A 16,116-nucleotide genomic window follows, 5' to 3' on the forward strand; every position below is an offset into this window, starting at 1 on the left:
TCTCCGGTCACCTGCCCTCCCACAGCCGCCCCGGCACTGCCAAGCGCTGCCGGCTTATCTGCATGCCCGAAGGTGTCAAATAGAGTTGAAGGGTCACGGCTGCGGGGACAGTAATTTTTCCATTTGAGATCACTGAAATCGTAAGGGACCGGTTGTACCAGTTAAATGTCCCTGAGCCTGCGGGGCTGGGTGGGATTCATCCCCGGTGGGTGTCACAGCAGGACCCCCCCCCCCCCCAGTCACCTACCCAAGGTCCTGGGCGCCCGGGGAGGTCCCCGCTGGCTTGGCGTCAGCCGTATCCCTATTTACAAAAAGGGCTGGTACTTTCCAGGAAACGGCAGCCCCGTCCCTCCAACCTCAGCACCCGGAAAAATGGTGGAGGAGGTCAGGCTGGGTGCTATCGAAGAGCGTTTAAAGGACGATGCCATCACCAGGCACGGTCAGCACGGGTTGAGAAAGGGAAATTCCTGTCTAACTGGTTCGATATCCTGCTACGATAAGGTCACCCCCCCTCGGGGGTGACGGGAAGGGGCTGGATGTTGTTTTTCTGGATTTTGGTAAGGGTTTTGAACCTGACCCTCGCAGCATCCTTCTGGAGAAGGTGTCCAGCTGGGAGGGGAGCCGGTACAGGGTGCGCTGGGTGAAGGACTGGCTGGACGGGGCTGCAGGGAATGGGGCTGCGGCTGGCTGGAGACCAGTCACTGCGGTTCAACGCACCCTTACCCAGTCTGCTGTCGATACCAAACTGGGAGGTGCTGGTGACTCTCTCAAGGGACAAGAGCCCTGCGGCTGGGTGGGAGCGTCGGGTAGTGGTCAACGGCAGGAAATTTAACAAGAATAAAAGCCGGATTCTGCACCGGGGACGGAGTGCGCCGGCGGGGACCTTCCTTACCAGCGTGGGTGACCACGTAGCGGCCACGGTTACGCAGCAGCTCTGCCTCCAACGCTGCGCTCCGGGCAGGGGCAGCCGTGGGGCGAGCAGGATGGGGGGGCTTGGGGGCAGCTCCGGGTCCACCGACCGGGTCATCTCCTGCCCCAGGCTGCTCACCACGGGGGCTACAGGGGTGTCACGGGCTCCCACGGGGACAGAGGGTCCGGCCAGTGGCAGGACCAGCCCTGCCTGTCACCCCTTCCCCTGCCTGGAGGGCAGGGGGGGTCCCCGGAGGCAGCCGGGATGGGAAGGGCAGGCTTGGGGGTCCCTGGGCGAGCCGTGTGCCCCCTCGTCCCAGCACAGCCCGAGGGACAGGGGTCAGTGCCCCTTTGTGCCTCAGTTTCCCCAGAGGCTCTGCAGTGGGAGGGTGCCCCAAGGAGACGCTCGTCACCCTGCGTGCGAGGGCCAGCCTGCTTTTGGGGCGAGGAGAGGTGGCCAGAGATTGACCCCCCACCTTCTCCATCACCCCCCAGGCAGGGACGGGGACCAGGACCAGGGGAAGGAGCAGGGCCGGGGCAAGGATAGGGACAGGGACCGGGGCCCTCGGTTTGCCCCCGGGAGGAGGAGGGCTCTGCGGAGACGGGCCCCAGGTGGGTGCGAGGGGCTGGGCGAGGGGCTGCAGGGACCACCCGGCCTCCCATTGGGAGAGCTGCGGCCGCCGACCTTGGCCCAGGTGTAAAAGCCATCAGCGGAGGCTGCCCCTCCTCTTCCTCCTCCATCACGATGAAGGCTCTCAGGGGAGGGTGGTTTGTGTTCTTTCTTGCGGCCGCAGCCTGGGCGCAGGATGCCCTGGGTAAGGGGCTGTTTTGGGGTGGGGGGGAGTCCTGCTGGGTCTGGCCCGGGGAGGGGGAGCGGGCGGTGCCCCCCAGGCTGGGCTGCTGGGTGCCTCTGCCCTGGGCACGGCTGTTTGCTGCGGGGTGGGGGGCCCGGGTGCCAGCGGAGGAGGACCAGGCAGGTCTGTAGGTCAAACTGCCCCAAGCACCAGGCGTGGGGCTGAGGGGCCGGATCCGGAGCGAGGGGAGCCCTGGGGTGGGTCCCACATCTCCCCCACCTCCCCGTTGGGGACCCTTCAGGAGCATCATGGCCGCATCGGTGCCCTGGGGTGACGGCACAGAGCAGCTCAGCCCCTGGGGCCGCCTCCGTCCCTGTGCTCCCCGAGGCTGTAGGTGCTAAAACGGGGGAGCCCCAGGGGATGTCTGTACCGGGGGCTCGCCCGCCTTGCGCCCCTGGGAGCAGGCAGCCTGGGGGTCCCCAGCGAGCGGCTCAGCCCTCCCTCTCCTCGCCCTGCCACAGTCTCCGTTACGTGTGGCCACGCGTGGCTCTCCGTGGCGGTGCGGGCTGGCCTCCTGGGGAGCCGTGTGGCCGGTGGGGAGCTGACGCTGGGAGCCGGCTGCGGGGTGACCGCCGCTGACGGGGACGGATACCGGCTGGAGCACCCACTCGTGGGCTGCGGGACCACCCTGGAGGTGAGGAGCCGGGGGTGACCACGTGTCCCTGATGCGGTCCTCCTTGGGGTGGGTGTGGGATGGAAGGCAGGGGACCGTGTCCCACAGGGGAGGGGCAGTGTCACTTGGCTGTGACTGCCGAAGCCCCCGTGTCTGAGAAGGAGACCTGGTGGGTCCTCCACAACCACCCATTTCCCCGGGGTGCCCGTGCCATCGTTGTCACTGTACCCATGTGTTGGGTGAGCTCCAGGGCTGGACCCCCGGGTCCTGCCGTCCCCCTGGCACCGTCCCCATGGGGAGGGCACCCGGCAGCACCCACGGGGACACCCACCTTTTGTGTGAGGGTGGCAACGCCAGTTAAAATGAGCGGGACCGTTACCGATGACCTGAAACCTGGCTCTCACCGTGCGCCGAGGAGCTTTCTGGCTCCCGGGCTGGCAGCACCCTCCGGGGTGCTGGGGACAGGGAGGGGACACCCACTCTGACCCAGGTGACACCTCCAGCCCCATGTCTGCTCGTTCCCCCAGCTCCTCCCGGACAGCATCCGCTACAGCAACGTCCTCCACTACCGCCCCTCGGCCGGGGGGCCCGTGGCTCGTGCCAGACCCTTCTCCCTCCCCGTGGAGTGTTACTACCCCAGGTAAGCGGGGACCCCCACGGAGCCGGGCTCCGGCTGAGCCCCTGGGCGTGATCCACGGTGGGACCCCTCGGTGCCCGGTCCTGGGCAGGGAGGGTGCGGGGGGGGTGCCTGCCCGTGGGGGATGTGGTGCGGGGGTGCCCCCGGGAGCCTGTCCCCCCACTCGAGGATGCTCTGTGGTGCAGGACGGGCAGCGTTTCGTCCGGAGCCATCCAGCCCACCTGGGTCCCCTTCGGCTCCACCGTCGCTCACCGGAGACGCTTGCGCTTCGCCTTGGATGTGTATGACAGTGAGTGGGGGGGAGCCCCAGACCCCCTTGTTCCCCTGTGGGAGGGGGGACCCCGGGGCCCCGGGGCGATGCTCGGGGCAGCCCCAGCCATGTGCCTTCCAGGTACCTGGTCCTCCCGCCTGCGCCAGCCCACCTATTCCCTGGGGGAGCTGATCAATATCGAGGCGTCGGTGAGCACCGACCCCCACCCACCCCTGAGGGTCTTCGTGGACGAATGCGTGGCCAGCCCGAGCGCGGCGGCGCGGCTGAAATACGAGGTCATCGCTGACAACGGGTGAGCGCCGGGGCTGGGCGCAGGGTGGTGGCTGCTCGCCCAAATTGCCGCTCTCCCTCCTCGCCGGGACCCTGCGGGCGGTGGCAGAGCCCGGCTGGCCCCGGGGGGGGGGTGGCAGTGCCCGTCTCACCGCATCTCCCATCCCGGCAGGTGCCTGCTGGATGGGCAGCTTGGTCGCTCCCGCTTCCTACCCCAGCGTGGAGATGGCTTCCTCCGCTTCCAGCTGGACACCTTCCTCTTCCCAAACGCCTCCGGCAGCCAGGTCTGTGCCAGCGGGATCTGGGGGTGACACCCACCCACCCACCAGTGTGGGGAGGGGTGGCTGGGGGTGATCGGTGAAGAGCCATGGGGCAGCTCAGGTGGATGCTTGTCCCTGCAGATCTACCTCCGCTGTCACCTGAAGGCTGTGGCGGAGGGGGCTGGCAGCACCTCTGGCAAAGCCTGTTCCTACGACCGTGTGGCAGCCGCCTGGCGCTCCCCGGATGGGGCCGACTGCTCCTGCTGCGGCTCTCCAGCCGGCTGCGGGGGCCGGCGGCGGCGCCGGCTGGCCGGCAGCGGAGGTAAGAGACCCCCTCGGTGGGACGCTTGAGCCCTACGGGGATGCCTGTGCCCAGTGGTGCCTGATGGGCTTCTCCTTGCAGGGCTCCTGGGGGAAGCCAGCGTCCGCCTCGGTCCCCTGGGGCTGCTCTCGGCTCTGCCCAGCTCGTCCCCGGCCCCCACGGGGCTCCCCACGGCACTGGAGCCCAGCACGGCACCGCCTCGCCGCCCCTCGGTCCCCGTGGTGCGGGGGGAGAAGAGGGACTCGGGTGAGTGCGAGCTGCCCCACGGTGCTGGGGGGTGGCTGGGGTGACCCTGCCGTCCCCCTCACCCCGCTGCCTCTCCCCGCAGGGTCGGCTCTCCCCGTCCCGGGCACCACGCTGGCCATGGTGGCCATGTGCTCCATCCTCGCCGCCGTGGGCATGGCCGGCTGCTACTGCTCGGTGCGGCGTCACCGGAGTGGGCAGAGGGTGGGGGGTCCCGAGGCGGCCCTGGGGGAGCCCCACGCTGTGGCTATGGCCCCCACCGCAGCCGGCGGTGCCTGGGCCACCCCCGGGAACCCCTTTGCTCCTGCGGACCCTGCCGTTGTGTGACCCTCCTTGTTTTAGAAATAAACCTGTGGTAGAAAGGCTGTGCCGGGTCAGTGTGGGAGGGGGCTGTGGGGGCCTGGCTGCTCGGGGTGAGGGGGTGGGGGGGCGATGTGACATGTCCCCAGTGCCTCTGTGTACCCCAAAGGGTCCCACTGGCTTCTCTGGGGTGCTGCCAGACAGCCCACGCCACCCACCACGGGGTGGGAAGGAGGGCTGGGTCCCCGGCAAGCATGGCTCCTGGTAGCCGGCTGACTCGGGGGGGGCAGAGCGCTGGCACCCCCTCTGCCCGGGCGGTGGGTGGAATGGGGGTGCAATAGGGACCAGCACGGTGAGCCAGCGCCGCTCTGCGCCACAGCCTGCGGCCCCCTCCCCGGCACGGCTGCAGCCCCCTGCCCTGGGGTGCTCTGGGGGGTGCCGGGTGCTGGGGCAGTTTGCAGAAAAGGGGGGGGGCGAGAGCAGAGCTGCTGGGGGGGGGGGGTTGGCGTCCCACGTGGGAGCTCGTGGGCATCTCGGCTCCTGGCTTTGCCAGGCGTGGGGCTGTACGGGGGCAGATGGGCTGAAGGTGCCTCGCTGCTCTCCCGCTTCCCAAAGCTGCTCGGCCGTGGTGGGGCAGGTCCCTGGGCTTTGGGGGGGGGGGACATGGCTCAGAGGGCCCTCGTGCCGCTTTCCTGCGGGAGCCGGCCGGGGGAAGCGAGCCGTGCCTGTCCTCGGCGGCCGGCAAGCTGTGCCGTGGTCACCGCTGAGCCGTGCGGACCCTCGCCTTCTTGGCCGCTCGCCGCGTGGGCAGCGCCAGGCGCAGGATGGGGGCGCGTAGGGCGGTATCGCGTGGTCCCCTTCGTCCACAGGGCTTTAATTATTTACTGCCTTTTGGTTTTTTTTTCTCCCCTGCTTGGAGCTTTTGGCTTCTCCTCTTGGCCGGACACCCTGAAACCGTGGGCCAGCACGCTGGGTGTGAAGCCAGCGCAGCGGAGAGTAGCTGGCTGGGGGGGGGGACATGCGATGGTGACAGGACCTGCTCGGGGTCCCCTCCCGCAGTCAGGGAGCGGGGGTAGAGTCGGGCGAAGGGGGTGCCAGGGAGGTCTGGTCCCCACGACCCCGGGAGGGGGGGTCCGGGCAGGGCCAGCCCCCGGCTCTGCGAGGAGGAGGCGTTTGGTGCCTAATGGATGCCGTGATGGATCTTCCAGGAACTCGCTGCGGAGAGGCGCTTCGTATTTTTTTTTTTTTTTCTTCTTTCTGAGCTCCTGTAAACACGGCCTGGTGCTGGGGCATGGGGGCTGCGAGCGGGGCTGGGCACGGCTCGCAGCGGGGTGGGGGGGCACAGCACAGCTTGGGGGGGGGGGGTGGCTTTTGGGGCAGCCTTGCACCCCTGGCACCCCACTTTCCTCATCTCCCTTTCGTGTGGCCCTGGGTGTGCTGCGGGTTGGGGGCTGAGCATCTTTCCCCGGGGGGGGTCACGGTGCCCTGGACCCCTTCCTTGAACGGGGCGGGGGGCAACACTGAGCACCCCCCCCCCAGTGCAGCTGGGGTGCCCCGCTTTCCTCTCCCCACTGCACCCACGGGTGGGGTGGGTTTGGGGGGGCAGCCTCCTCCCCCCCATCTGCTCCGAGTAGTGGGGTCCCCCCGTGGGTCGTGGGGTCACGCGTGGGCTGGGCGGTGGCCCGGGGATGCTGCAGCTTCTGACATCAACCGCGCTGCACCAATGGGAGCCCGGCAAGGCGGGGTGGGGCGGGGGCGGCCCCGGCGGGGACCGGGCTGCTCCGGGGACTGGCGGCGGCGGCGGCGGCGGGGGGGGGGTCCCGCTGCGGGCCGGCCCGCTGCCCCCCGCTGCCTCCATGCAGGGGATGGGGAGCCTGCGGCTGGGCAGCCGCGCCGTGATGTACACGGCCGAGACCCTGCCCAAGGGCAAGAACCGAGTGATGGGGGTGAGTCGGGGGGGGGGGAGGGCTGGCACCCCTGAAAAATCCCCCCCAACCCCATCCCCGGAGCTTTCTGCCCCTCCTGCTGATCCCCCAGGGGATGCTGCGACCCCCGGAGAGGCTCGGGGACCGGGACACCCCAATCCCCAGGGCAGTGGGGTGTGGGGGGGTGTGATTTGGCCCCATTCTCGCCCTGCCCCATCCCGCAGACCATCCAGATCATGACCGGCTTCATGCACATCGGCTTCGGGATCGTCCTGACGACGCTCACCAACGTCTACACCTCCGTCTTCATCATCGGCGAGATCCCCTTCCTGGGCGGCGTGTCTGTGCGTAGCGTGGGGCCGGGGAGGGATGCCCACTGGTGAAGGATGCCCACTGGTGAAAAGGGATGCCCACCGGGGTCCCAAGGTCCCCGGGGACTGGGGGCAGGGGGATTCTGGTTCAGCAGCTGTAAAAGTCAAGGACTAACAGCCCCCAAGGGGGGATCGCCGTGCCCCTGAGAGCCGTGGGGCCGTGCCCGTGGGCAGCTTGTTGATGCTGGGTGGGTTTGGGGGGCTCAGGGTGACCTCGGCGGCGGCTGATTGTCCCCCTTTCTCCCGGCACAGTTCATCATCTCAGGCTGCCTCTCCATCGGGGCGGAGAAGAGCCCCACAGAGTGTGCGGTGAGTGTCCCCGGGGATCCCCAGCGCTGCTGGAGGAGGGGGGCGGGCGGGTGGGAGCAGCTCGACCCCCGGGGGAAACCCATCGGGGCAAAGCCAGGTTTGCAGCTTGCGCCAGGGTTGTTTCTGGAAATGAGCAATGGGAAGGAGGGAAGTGGAAAAAAAAAAAAAACCAAAACCAAAAAAACCACCCCAAAGGCAGCCTGAGCTGTTACCCGCGACCGGTCCCCCGGGGCTCGGCCGGGCAGTGCCGCAGAGCCGGGGCGGTGGGTGTCCCCCACCCTCTTTGGGGTCTGACGCCTGCCCCAAAGCCGGCCCCAAAAGCCTTTCCATGCCTGCAGGTGAAGGGCAGCCAGACCATGAACGTCATCAGCGCCATCTTCGCTCTGCTGGGCATCGTCGCCTTCATCGTAGACCTCAACCTGAACGGGCTCTACCGCTCCAGCTTCGACTACTACAACTATCTCGTCCTGGTAAGCGGGGGCACAGCCGGCCCCCCCCCAGCCTCCGCTTTCAGAGCCGCGGTGCCCAGGGCTGGCTGAGCTTGCCCGGACATGGCTAAGCCTTTTGGGAACCTCCCCTGCCCCCTTCTCCATCCCTCCTGGGGGCTGTCCTGCCTCCCCCCTGGATGCTGCCTGAGCCCTTCCCTGGGGGCGGGGGGGCTTTGCCAGGCTCCTCTGCGGGGTTCAGCCCCGTCGCCGTTGGGGAGCGGGGAGCCCGTGGCCGGCGGCACCCCGACCGCGGGGCCGGCTGCCGGCGCGGCGCCGTGCGCCTGACCTATTTTAGGCTGATACCTCAGGAGATGACTCACACCCTGGAAGCGCCCGTTTCTCTCCGCAAGCTGTAAAAGCAGCGAGGCGCAGGGCTCCGAGTGAGACCTCGGTGTCGGGGCTGCAGTGCTTAGGATCGGTGGGAGATAGAGGAGGGGAACCCCCAAATCCTCACCCCAAAACGTGGGGTGGGGTGCACCCTGTGGGGCTGAGCCTGGGTTTCATCCTCCTGGGCGCTGCTGATGGGGCTTTCCCTGTCCTGGAGCTCGCAGGGAACGGGATTTCCATCGTGCTGCTCATCTTCACCATCCTGGAGTTCTGCATCGCCGTGGCCACCGCCAATTTCTGGTGCCGGGCCACCCGCCTCAGCTCCAACGAGGTAGGGCAGGGGGGCGAAGGGCAGCAGGACTGAGCCCCATCCGGACCCCCAGCACCGTTCCCCCCCCCCTGCTCTCCCCCAGGCCATGCTGATCGTGCCCAGCACCACGCAGGTGGACCTGGCAGTGCCGCTGACCGACCTGCCCCAGCCGCCCAGCTACACCGAGGTGATCTACGACCCCAAAGAGCAGCCCAGCTAGAAGCGGAGTCGGGGCTGGGCTGGCTCCCAGGAGCAGCGTCCGACCCCTGCCTGCATGACAGACCTCCTCCCGCCGCCGCCGGTGCCTCCCCCACCCCGGGAAAGCATGCCCCCCCCCTTCCCGGGGAGCACCCCGGCACCTCCGCCTCGCTGCGCCGGGCGCTGCCGCAGGCATGGGCGGGCGCGGGGGGGGAGGAGGAGAGGTCGGAGACCCTGCGGACCCCACGGGGCGGTGGGTGTCGGGGGGCCACCCCGAGCCCTGTCCCTTCCCAGAAGCAGCAGCTCTGGGGTTTCTTTGCAGCTGGCCGCCCCCCAAGTCTAGCGAGGCGCTGGCCCTGAGGACGTCGGTGCGGGGTCCTGCCTCCACGCTCCCAAAACCGTCCCCAGCCAGCTCCCCCTGTCCAGGGCTACGGCATCCTCCTCCCGCTGCGCTGCAGGCTGGGACACGCTAGTACCCCCTCCCGAAAGCCAGCAAGCACCCCAACTTTGCCCCCTCCCTGCCCATCTCCTGCGCCCGCGCTAGGTCTCAAAGAGGGGCTCTTCACCTGCTGGCTGTTTGGGAGAAGGGGCTTCTCTGGGGAGGGGGACATCTTGGGGCTTCCCAGGGTGTTTCTGCCCGTAAATACCCGGTTGGCTGCTGGGGTTCATTCACATCGGGGTTCAGGACCCCCGTGAGGTCTGGTAGCCATGTAGCAGGTACCTTATAGAGACCCCGACGGATGCCAGGAGCCGCGCGGGTGGCCGGACCGTCTACCTCGGCTCGTACCCCCTTGGCTTTATTTTATCTTTGAAATAAACGCTCCGGCCGGGCCTGTCTCTCCTTATTTTGGGGATTTCTCAGCATGGGAGCTGCCAATCCCCCCCGCAGAGCCGCTGTCTGTCCGGCAAGGGGCTCATCCCGCCTGGCTTCAGGGGTCTCCCGTGCCCATCACCCTCCTCTGGTCCCGCTGGAGACGGCAAGACGTGACAGCACCCCCGGTACCTGCTCCCCCCCAAGGAAATCTGCCCCCCTATATCCCCCATATATACATAGCGGCATGGCTCGCTATATTTAGCGCTGCTGGAGCAGCTGGTCAGCCGGCGGCGATGACGGTGACGGCAGCAGCTCCGGGTTCTTACAACAGCCAAGGAGCTCTCCCTGGGCTGGGGCTGCTCCTTGGGGTGACACGGGGACACCGGTGACACGTGCTCCCTCTTCCCCCGAGGCTGGGAACGGAGCCGAGGGACTGATGAGTGCTCCCGAACCTCACCTGCGCTGCAGTCCCTCCAAAATCCCCCATCTCGGGGGTAGGAATTCAGACCAAAGGCTTCTTGGCCCATTTTTAACCAGCAGAGAGGTTTGGTGGCTCCTGACGAGCTCGTTACTGACTTCCACCCCCGAGCACCCCGCAGCGGTGGGGACGCTCGAGAGCCTAACGAGGAGCAAGGGTGGTGCTGAGCGTCTGGTACAGGCGGAGCCGGAGCTCATGGAGAGCCCGGGATGGAGGTGAGGAGGGAGAGCCCGGCACTGATTTTCGGAGGGGTGGGAGCACCATGGTGTGTTGTCGGTGCCCTAAGGGGGGGATCTCGCTCCCTGGGGCATCCCCCACTGTTTGGGGACAGCGTCTGCCCCCAGCCCTCACCCCCAGCCCCGGAGCAGGGTCAGGGAGCGCCTCTCAAGCATCTCTTTAGTTTTGGGTTGAGTTAAATGTTTTCTTTCTTGTTTCAACAGCTCCCCCCCCCCCCCGCCCTGACAATGCTCGCGCTGCTCAGCCAAAGCCTCATGGATTATTCACTCGCTGTCAGTTATTTCTGTTCCCAGCTCTGAAAAAATAATGAGCCGGTTTGGTAGGAAAAGCCCCGGAGATTGGGGGAGCGGGATGGAGAGGCTGCCTCTGCTCATCCCGCGTTCACGGCCCATTTACGGCTCCGGCTCCTCACCTCTGGCTCCGGAACCTCCCGTACCTCCTCTCCCACGGCAGCCGGGGAGGTTCCCTCCCTGCTCACCCTCCGCCGGCATCGGGCTCTTTTTTCCCCGGAGCATCCCACAGGCCGAGCCGCTGCTGGGTCGGGGCCAGCCTCGTGCTGCCAAGGGCAAAAAGCCCCTTCCCGTGAAATCAGGCGTTAGCCCGGCGATAACCCAGAGCCCCTCGATCTTTAAACCCAGATGATCTTTCCACGGGCTTTCAAGGTTTTCTGCCGCTTCGCTCTGTTTAGGTGCAGCTGGAAAGGCAGGAATAGGTGTTTTAAGGCTCTAGGGAAATGTGTTTCTTTTCTATATGTCTACTTCTATGCATTATGCAGCCCTGAAACCTCCTGGGGAGGAGCGGGCACCTCTCAGGGTTGGGGACAGAGAGGGTCTGGGGACCCGGCAGGGTGACGGGGAGGGACTCGCTTGGGGACACACGGTGCTGGTGAGCCGGGAAGGTGGCGGCGACCAAAGGGCCATAAAAAGGGTGGCAACGCGGGCGGGAGAAACGCTGGGGCAAAGGCTGGCAGCGCCGTCCCGTGCCGGCGAGGACGGGGCCCGCCGGGAGCCGGGTACCCCGAGGGACGGCACGGAGCGTGCCCCACGGCTGGGCCGGGACGCCGTGCGCCCCGGTGCCACCTCTCTGCCGTGATGGGGAGGGTTGGGGGGCTCGCAGGGCAGGGACCCCTGCGGGGAGACCTCCGTGCCCGGTGGCCTCCCGCAGCGTCTCTGGGCTGGGAGAGGCAGAGGGAGCCCCTGGCCCTGGCTCGTGCCGGGCTCGGCACTCAGCGTCTCGGAGCAGCTCGTGTTTATGGCGTCTGCCGCAGTCGCAACCGTCCCCGAGGTGGAGGTGGGGAGCACGGGACGAGCCCCTCTTGCCCGGTGTCACCGGCACTGCTTGGAAAGCTCTGGCTTCCTTCAACTGCCGTGAGCCGTGAATGTTCCCCGGGGAGACCCCCGCCACGCCGGACCCCCGCACCGGGCACAGGGCTGACCTCCCCTGCGTACCCGCTCCCTGCCCCGCGGCGCTGGGGGATGCTCCCCTGCCTGCTCCTCGGGGTGGGCACGGGCCGAAGGACCTCGGGGCTTCTCTCGGCAGCCCCCCTTGGAGGGAAAGGGCCCCTGGGGACAAGGCGTGGGGTGGCAGAGGAGAAGGGCAGCTCGGTGTTGGGCAGCGATCTCGGGGGTCCGTGAAATGCTGGTGGTTTGGGGGAGGGGAGCTGCTGGGGCTGCTTTACATCCCTGGGTAAAGCTGGGGAGCGCCTGGATCCCAAACGCATCCTTCCATCCCGCATCTTGGAAGGATGCTGAAGCCCTGGAGGGGATCTGGGAAAGGGCAAGGAGGATGCCCGGGGGGCTGAGCGGGCGAGGGGTCTTCAGGATGAAGAAGATGGCTGAAAGGAGGGCTGGGAGAGCGTGCGGTGGTTCTCGGTCTTCGTGTGATGCAGCAAGCCAGTGGTGGGCTGAGCTGGGCTGCAGGAGGGGTCTCTGCACCCCCCGACGAGAGAAATGGCGAGATGTGGAGCTGAAAAGGGGGGGGTCACAATCTGCTGAAGGGCATCGATGCATCGCCCTGGTGCTGTGCATGGGGAATGGTGCAGCCGGGCCGGCTGCGACTGCTCTCCCTTGCGGTGCCTGGGATGCCGCAGCGCTGAGGACAGTGCCCAGAGACCCTTTTGTCACCTTCCCCCCCCTAAACCTTCCGGGGAGATGCCGGAGCCTTGCACGGGGCTGGCTGCTGCAGGCTGGTGTCAGTCACCCCCCCGAAAGGGGAGCTGGGGGTAAGGACGAGCACCCACATGCCCGTGCCCCCGTCCCGGGGCTGCAGCCGCTGCCGGGCTGCCCCGCGTCCTCTGCTCCCCAGGGCATCCAGGTCCCCTGGGCATCCTCCACCCGGGCTGCGGCGGGGTCCTCGTCTCCTCCATCAGGTCCTGCTACTTCATCTGGGGAGGGTTCCTGGTACGGGGGTTCCCCCGGCGCTCCCCGAGCTGGAGGTGTCCCCTTGGTTTTGGGGCAGTACCCGCTGCTTCACACCCTCCTCCTCCTCCTCCTCCCCCAGCAGTTCATCCGCTCCAGCTCCGTGGTGGCAGAGAGGAAAGGGGGTATCCGCGCGATAAGGGGAGAGGTCTCCGCTCCCAGCGTTTCCCTGGGGTGCAGCGGTGCTGGCTCCTGGCACCCCGGCTCCTCCGAGTGCCACAATGTCCCAGGGCACGGGTGTCGGTGAAGCCTTGGAGATGCGCTGGAGCTTTTCTGCAGCATCAGGCGTTTTATTGGGCGCAAACGGATCAAAGGCTGGAAGGTAACGGGAAGGCGATGACGGACGCATCTGGGACGGGCTTTAGGAGTGATGCCGCGGCGCCCCAAACGACAGCGCGAACCCCAACCGCTGGACTCCCGCCCAAAAGCCTTTAGGGCGGTTGGGTGGGGGGTGTCACTGAGAGGCTGGCCCTGCGTGCGCCACGTATGACAGCCCCTTGTTCGAGGGGTCTTCCGCGGCGCAGTCCCTGCCCCGAAAGATCACCTCCGGTTGCGGTTTGAGCTCCCTTCTCGCAATGCATTTCCCTCCCTGTTGCGTTCTCCTAAGGTGCCACAGGTCCCACCACGGCTATTCCCACCAGCGCTGGAGCAGCCACCTTGAGCAGCCCGGTGCCGCAAAATGGGTAAGGACCACCCCAGCAGGCAGCGACGCTCCCCCAGCCCCCCTGCCCGCCTCTGCCTGCTCCTGGCTCCAGGTTTCCTAAGCCAGGATGGATACCTCGGTGTTGAACACCCTCGGAGGAGGTTCCCTCCGTGGGTTTTTGGGACACAGAGTGGGGACAACGCTGGGTCTGGGATTACAGACCAGCGCGTTTGTCTGCAGGGAAAATTGAAGGGTTGGCACCACCACCGCCCCGGGACTGCTGCGCCTCCCCGGCAACACGGCACAGATAAAAGCCAGCTGCTTTTTTTTTTAAAAAAAAACCTGAAACCTGTCCCAGAAAATGTGGCTTTCTCATTCTGGAACCAGTATCGTAACAGCCCTGTGAGGACCAGAAACATTTGGAGGCAAAGGAAAATGTTGACTTTTGGTATTTTTATGGGGATATAAAGTTTTTCACAGGAAGCAGCAACCTTCTGTGAAAAGCATTTCTCCATCGCAATCTATTTTCTTTGGAAAAAAACAGGGCTTTTTGGGGTTTGGAAAAGGACTTTCAGTTCCACCAGGCTCGTAAACTTGTCCTGCGCTGGTGGGAGGGGATGCTGGGGGGGCTCTCACTGAACCCCCCCCCTGAGCCTCAGCACCCAGCCAGGCTTCCCCCGTGACACCCTAAGGGACACCGGCCCGTGGTACTGAAGCCACCGACGTGGGAGTCCCCAGCCACCGGCCCAGGGGTGTTTGCGCTCCTCCAGCCGTGCCGAAAACCACGCTCGTGGGGCAGACGTTTCGCCCGGCACCAGCACTCAGCCCGTGCGTGAGCGGCTCCTGGAGATTTAAAAGGAAGAATAAGCAGCAAAGAAAAGATTTCCAGCTGTCGGGAGAGCAAAACTCGACCTAAAAAAAAAAAAAAATCAAAAAAAAATCCGAAGAATGCGTTGTGTATATCGGCAAAGCCAGAAATTCCTGCAAATAAAGGGCTGGAAGGCTCCACCGGCCGGGCTTGCCACTTCCCTGCATCTGCTCAGCCAGACGCTTAAAGGCTTCACCTCCTCTGGCATCTGTTTCCAAAATAAATCGTAACCTCCTACCTTGGGCTCCTGCCATCCCCAGCTGGACCTGGCTTTATTTAGAAAGGGAAGAGCGCTTTCTCCACGGATACCTCGCTCGGAAAAGGGTTTTTTTTGCTCAGCCACTTCACCAAGCCCGGCTGCCGGGCCGAGGGCAGTCACGGCTGTTTCTGGCTGAAAGGCTGAAACTTCAGGAATGCTTTAGGAATCTGAAAAGGCGGATTTGGGAGGAAATCCACCGTAGCAGGCGCTTTCGGCTGGGAACACGAGCCATCGCTTATGCTGGAGGACACCCTGCCTGTGTAAAGGCTAAAGAGGGGATCCCAGCATTTCCACGGGTGCTAAAGTGTTCCTTACCCCTCGGGTGCTGCCGGGGCTGGAACGAGATCCCAGGCAGCGCAGGACTCGTTAGCATCGGGGTGTCGAGAGAGGCTCTCCCTCCGGAGACGAGTTACCAGCAGAAACTAAAGGCTAAGAGGCATCGGGAGTGCGATGAAGAGGCGCGGTTGAATCTCGTCCATCTCCGTGTTTTTCCTGGAAAGCCGTGCCGCCAGTTGCAGCTCTTTACAAGGCCAAGTGCTCGCTCCCCCGCCGGGGCTGCAGGATGGAGGAAGGCCACCGGTGGGATGGAGGAAGGCCACCGGTGGGATGGAGGAAGGCCACCGGCACCTCCTCCCGGCGCCGTCAGCAGCAGCTTCTCTCCGCCTGACGTTTTCCACCGTGGGATGGGGGATGCAGGCGGGCTGCGATGCCCGGCGAGCCCCCTGCCCTCTCCTCCCGCTGCCTCCCAGAAGCTCGCTGATCGTTGCTGGCCGGCTCTGTCCTACCAGCTCTTTTCTGAGATCTCCTTCAGGCTGGTTTGGTGGGATTCCCGCCCCCCAGCTATGGGCAAATCTTTGGGGCCAGCGTTCAGCCGCGCTCTGGGTTTACCAGCTAAACAACTCCTGCTGCTGTGCCAAAAATCCTCCCATTCCCCGGTGCGTGGGAGCACGGGGAGGGCACAGACCGACTGCGCTCCCTCTCCTCAGCCAGCGGACAAGGAGCTGGGGAAATGGCCTGGCCGTAAGGACCCAATACGGGACAGGGGAGAGCTGAGACCCCGCAGCCCCAGCTCGGCTGCTGAGGCTTGCCCAGCATCCCACTGCCTCCTCTGCGGCACCAGCCTGCTCCCAGGCTCTTGGCCATCGCCCCAGCCAGCCGCTGGTCAGTCCCCTGGTTTCCAGCCCACGCAGCAGGGATGCAGAGAAAGCCTTCGGAAAAGTCCCCGGAGAAACACAGGGTCTGCAGGGATACGCGGCCTGACGGCTTCGCTCCAGTGTCTCTGCAAACTCAAGAGCCAAGGACGTGGCCGTGCTGCCGGTCCCTCTGCGGGAGACACCGAGACGTGGCCGCTTTCCGTGTGCCCAGGTTTGGTACCACCGATCCCCTGGTTTCCCCCCGGGCAGCCCGGGATGGGGGGGCTGCTGCTGCTCACCCCTCGCTGGGGATCGCACCCCGCTGCTGGCCTCAGCGCTGGAAGCCTCTGCCGAGCTCTGGAAGCCGTGTGCCTCCAAACCAGGCGTCTCAGCTCCCTCTAGGGCCAAAGAAAAGGAAAAGGCGCTTCCAAAAGTTGCTCCGCTTGCTCCTAAAATCCTCAGCTGGAACCGCGGAGGGTCCTGGCCCTCCCTGGGTCTGCGGTGAGGGGCTCGGGCAGAGGCAGGGGTGTTGGGGCCCCTAAGGCTGGCTGCCAACGCGGTGTGAAGCCAACCCTGGCTGCCTGCGGCCAAGCTCAGAGATGCCAAAACCTGTACCTAAATATTCCTGTTCCACCACGGAACAGCTCGGGTAAAGCCTCG

General features: G+C 66.0%; 2 protein-coding genes across 4 annotated transcripts; both read left to right on the forward strand.

The window, feature by feature from the left end:
* The first annotated feature begins 1,654 nt into the window (after window positions 1–1,654).
* LOC142088013 (zona pellucida sperm-binding protein 3-like) lies at window positions 1,655–4,741 on the forward strand. The gene is made up of 9 exons (XM_075162818.1): window positions 1,655–1,724; window positions 2,225–2,397; window positions 2,904–3,016; window positions 3,199–3,302; window positions 3,405–3,576; window positions 3,727–3,838; window positions 3,956–4,136; window positions 4,218–4,382; window positions 4,465–4,741. The coding sequence occupies exons 1-9, from the start codon at window positions 1,655–1,657 to the stop codon at window positions 4,704–4,706; spliced, it is 1,332 nt and encodes a 443-aa protein (XP_075018919.1). The 3' UTR covers window positions 4,707–4,741.
* Window positions 4,742–6,475: 1,734 nt separating this feature from the next.
* Window positions 6,476–9,438, forward strand: LOC142088284 (membrane-spanning 4-domains subfamily A member 12-like). 3 transcript variants are annotated; one of them, XM_075163463.1, is made up of 7 exons: window positions 6,476–6,625; window positions 6,829–6,948; window positions 7,228–7,284; window positions 7,623–7,754; window positions 8,317–8,430; window positions 8,513–8,596; window positions 8,930–9,438. In XM_075163463.1, exons 1-7 carry the CDS (start codon window positions 6,536–6,538, stop codon window positions 8,948–8,950), a joined length of 618 nt encoding a protein of 205 aa, XP_075019564.1. In that variant the 5' UTR covers window positions 6,476–6,535; the 3' UTR covers window positions 8,951–9,438. The 3 variants fall into 3 exon arrangements, with proteins under 3 accessions (XP_075019564.1, XP_075019563.1, XP_075019565.1); XM_075163462.1 differs by having other exon boundaries at window positions 6,477–6,625; window positions 8,513–9,437; XM_075163464.1 differs by lacking the exon at window positions 8,930–9,438 and having other exon boundaries at window positions 6,477–6,625; window positions 8,324–8,430; window positions 8,513–8,606.
* The last annotated feature ends 6,678 nt before the right edge of the window (window positions 9,439–16,116 follow it).

The sequence above is a fragment of the Calonectris borealis genome, chromosome 14, assembly GCF_964195595.1.
Source record: "Calonectris borealis chromosome 14, bCalBor7.hap1.2, whole genome shotgun sequence".
In the NCBI taxonomy this organism is placed as follows: Eukaryota; Metazoa; Chordata; class Aves; order Procellariiformes; family Procellariidae; genus Calonectris; species Calonectris borealis.

Bases quoted from the DNA above. Each gene is read 5' to 3' on its own strand.
- LOC142088284 (XM_075163462.1), top strand. From the start codon at position 6,536: ATGCAGGGGATGGGGAGCCTGCGGCTGGGCAGCCGCGCCGTGATGTAC. The intron at 6,626-6,828 runs GTGAGTCGGGGG...CCCATCCCGCAG, and splicing joins GCAAGAACCGAGTGATGGGG to ACCATCCAGATCATGACCGG. The intron at 8,431-8,512 runs GTAGGGCAGGGG...GCTCTCCCCCAG, and splicing joins CCCGCCTCAGCTCCAACGAG to GCCATGCTGATCGTGCCCAG.
- LOC142088013 (XM_075162818.1), top strand. From the start codon at position 1,655: ATGAAGGCTCTCAGGGGAGGGTGGTTTGTGTTCTTTCTTGCGGCCGCA. The intron at 3,303-3,404 runs GTGAGTGGGGGG...TGTGCCTTCCAG, and splicing joins CGCCTTGGATGTGTATGACA to GTACCTGGTCCTCCCGCCTG. The intron at 3,577-3,726 runs GTGAGCGCCGGG...CCATCCCGGCAG, and splicing joins GAGGTCATCGCTGACAACGG to GTGCCTGCTGGATGGGCAGC.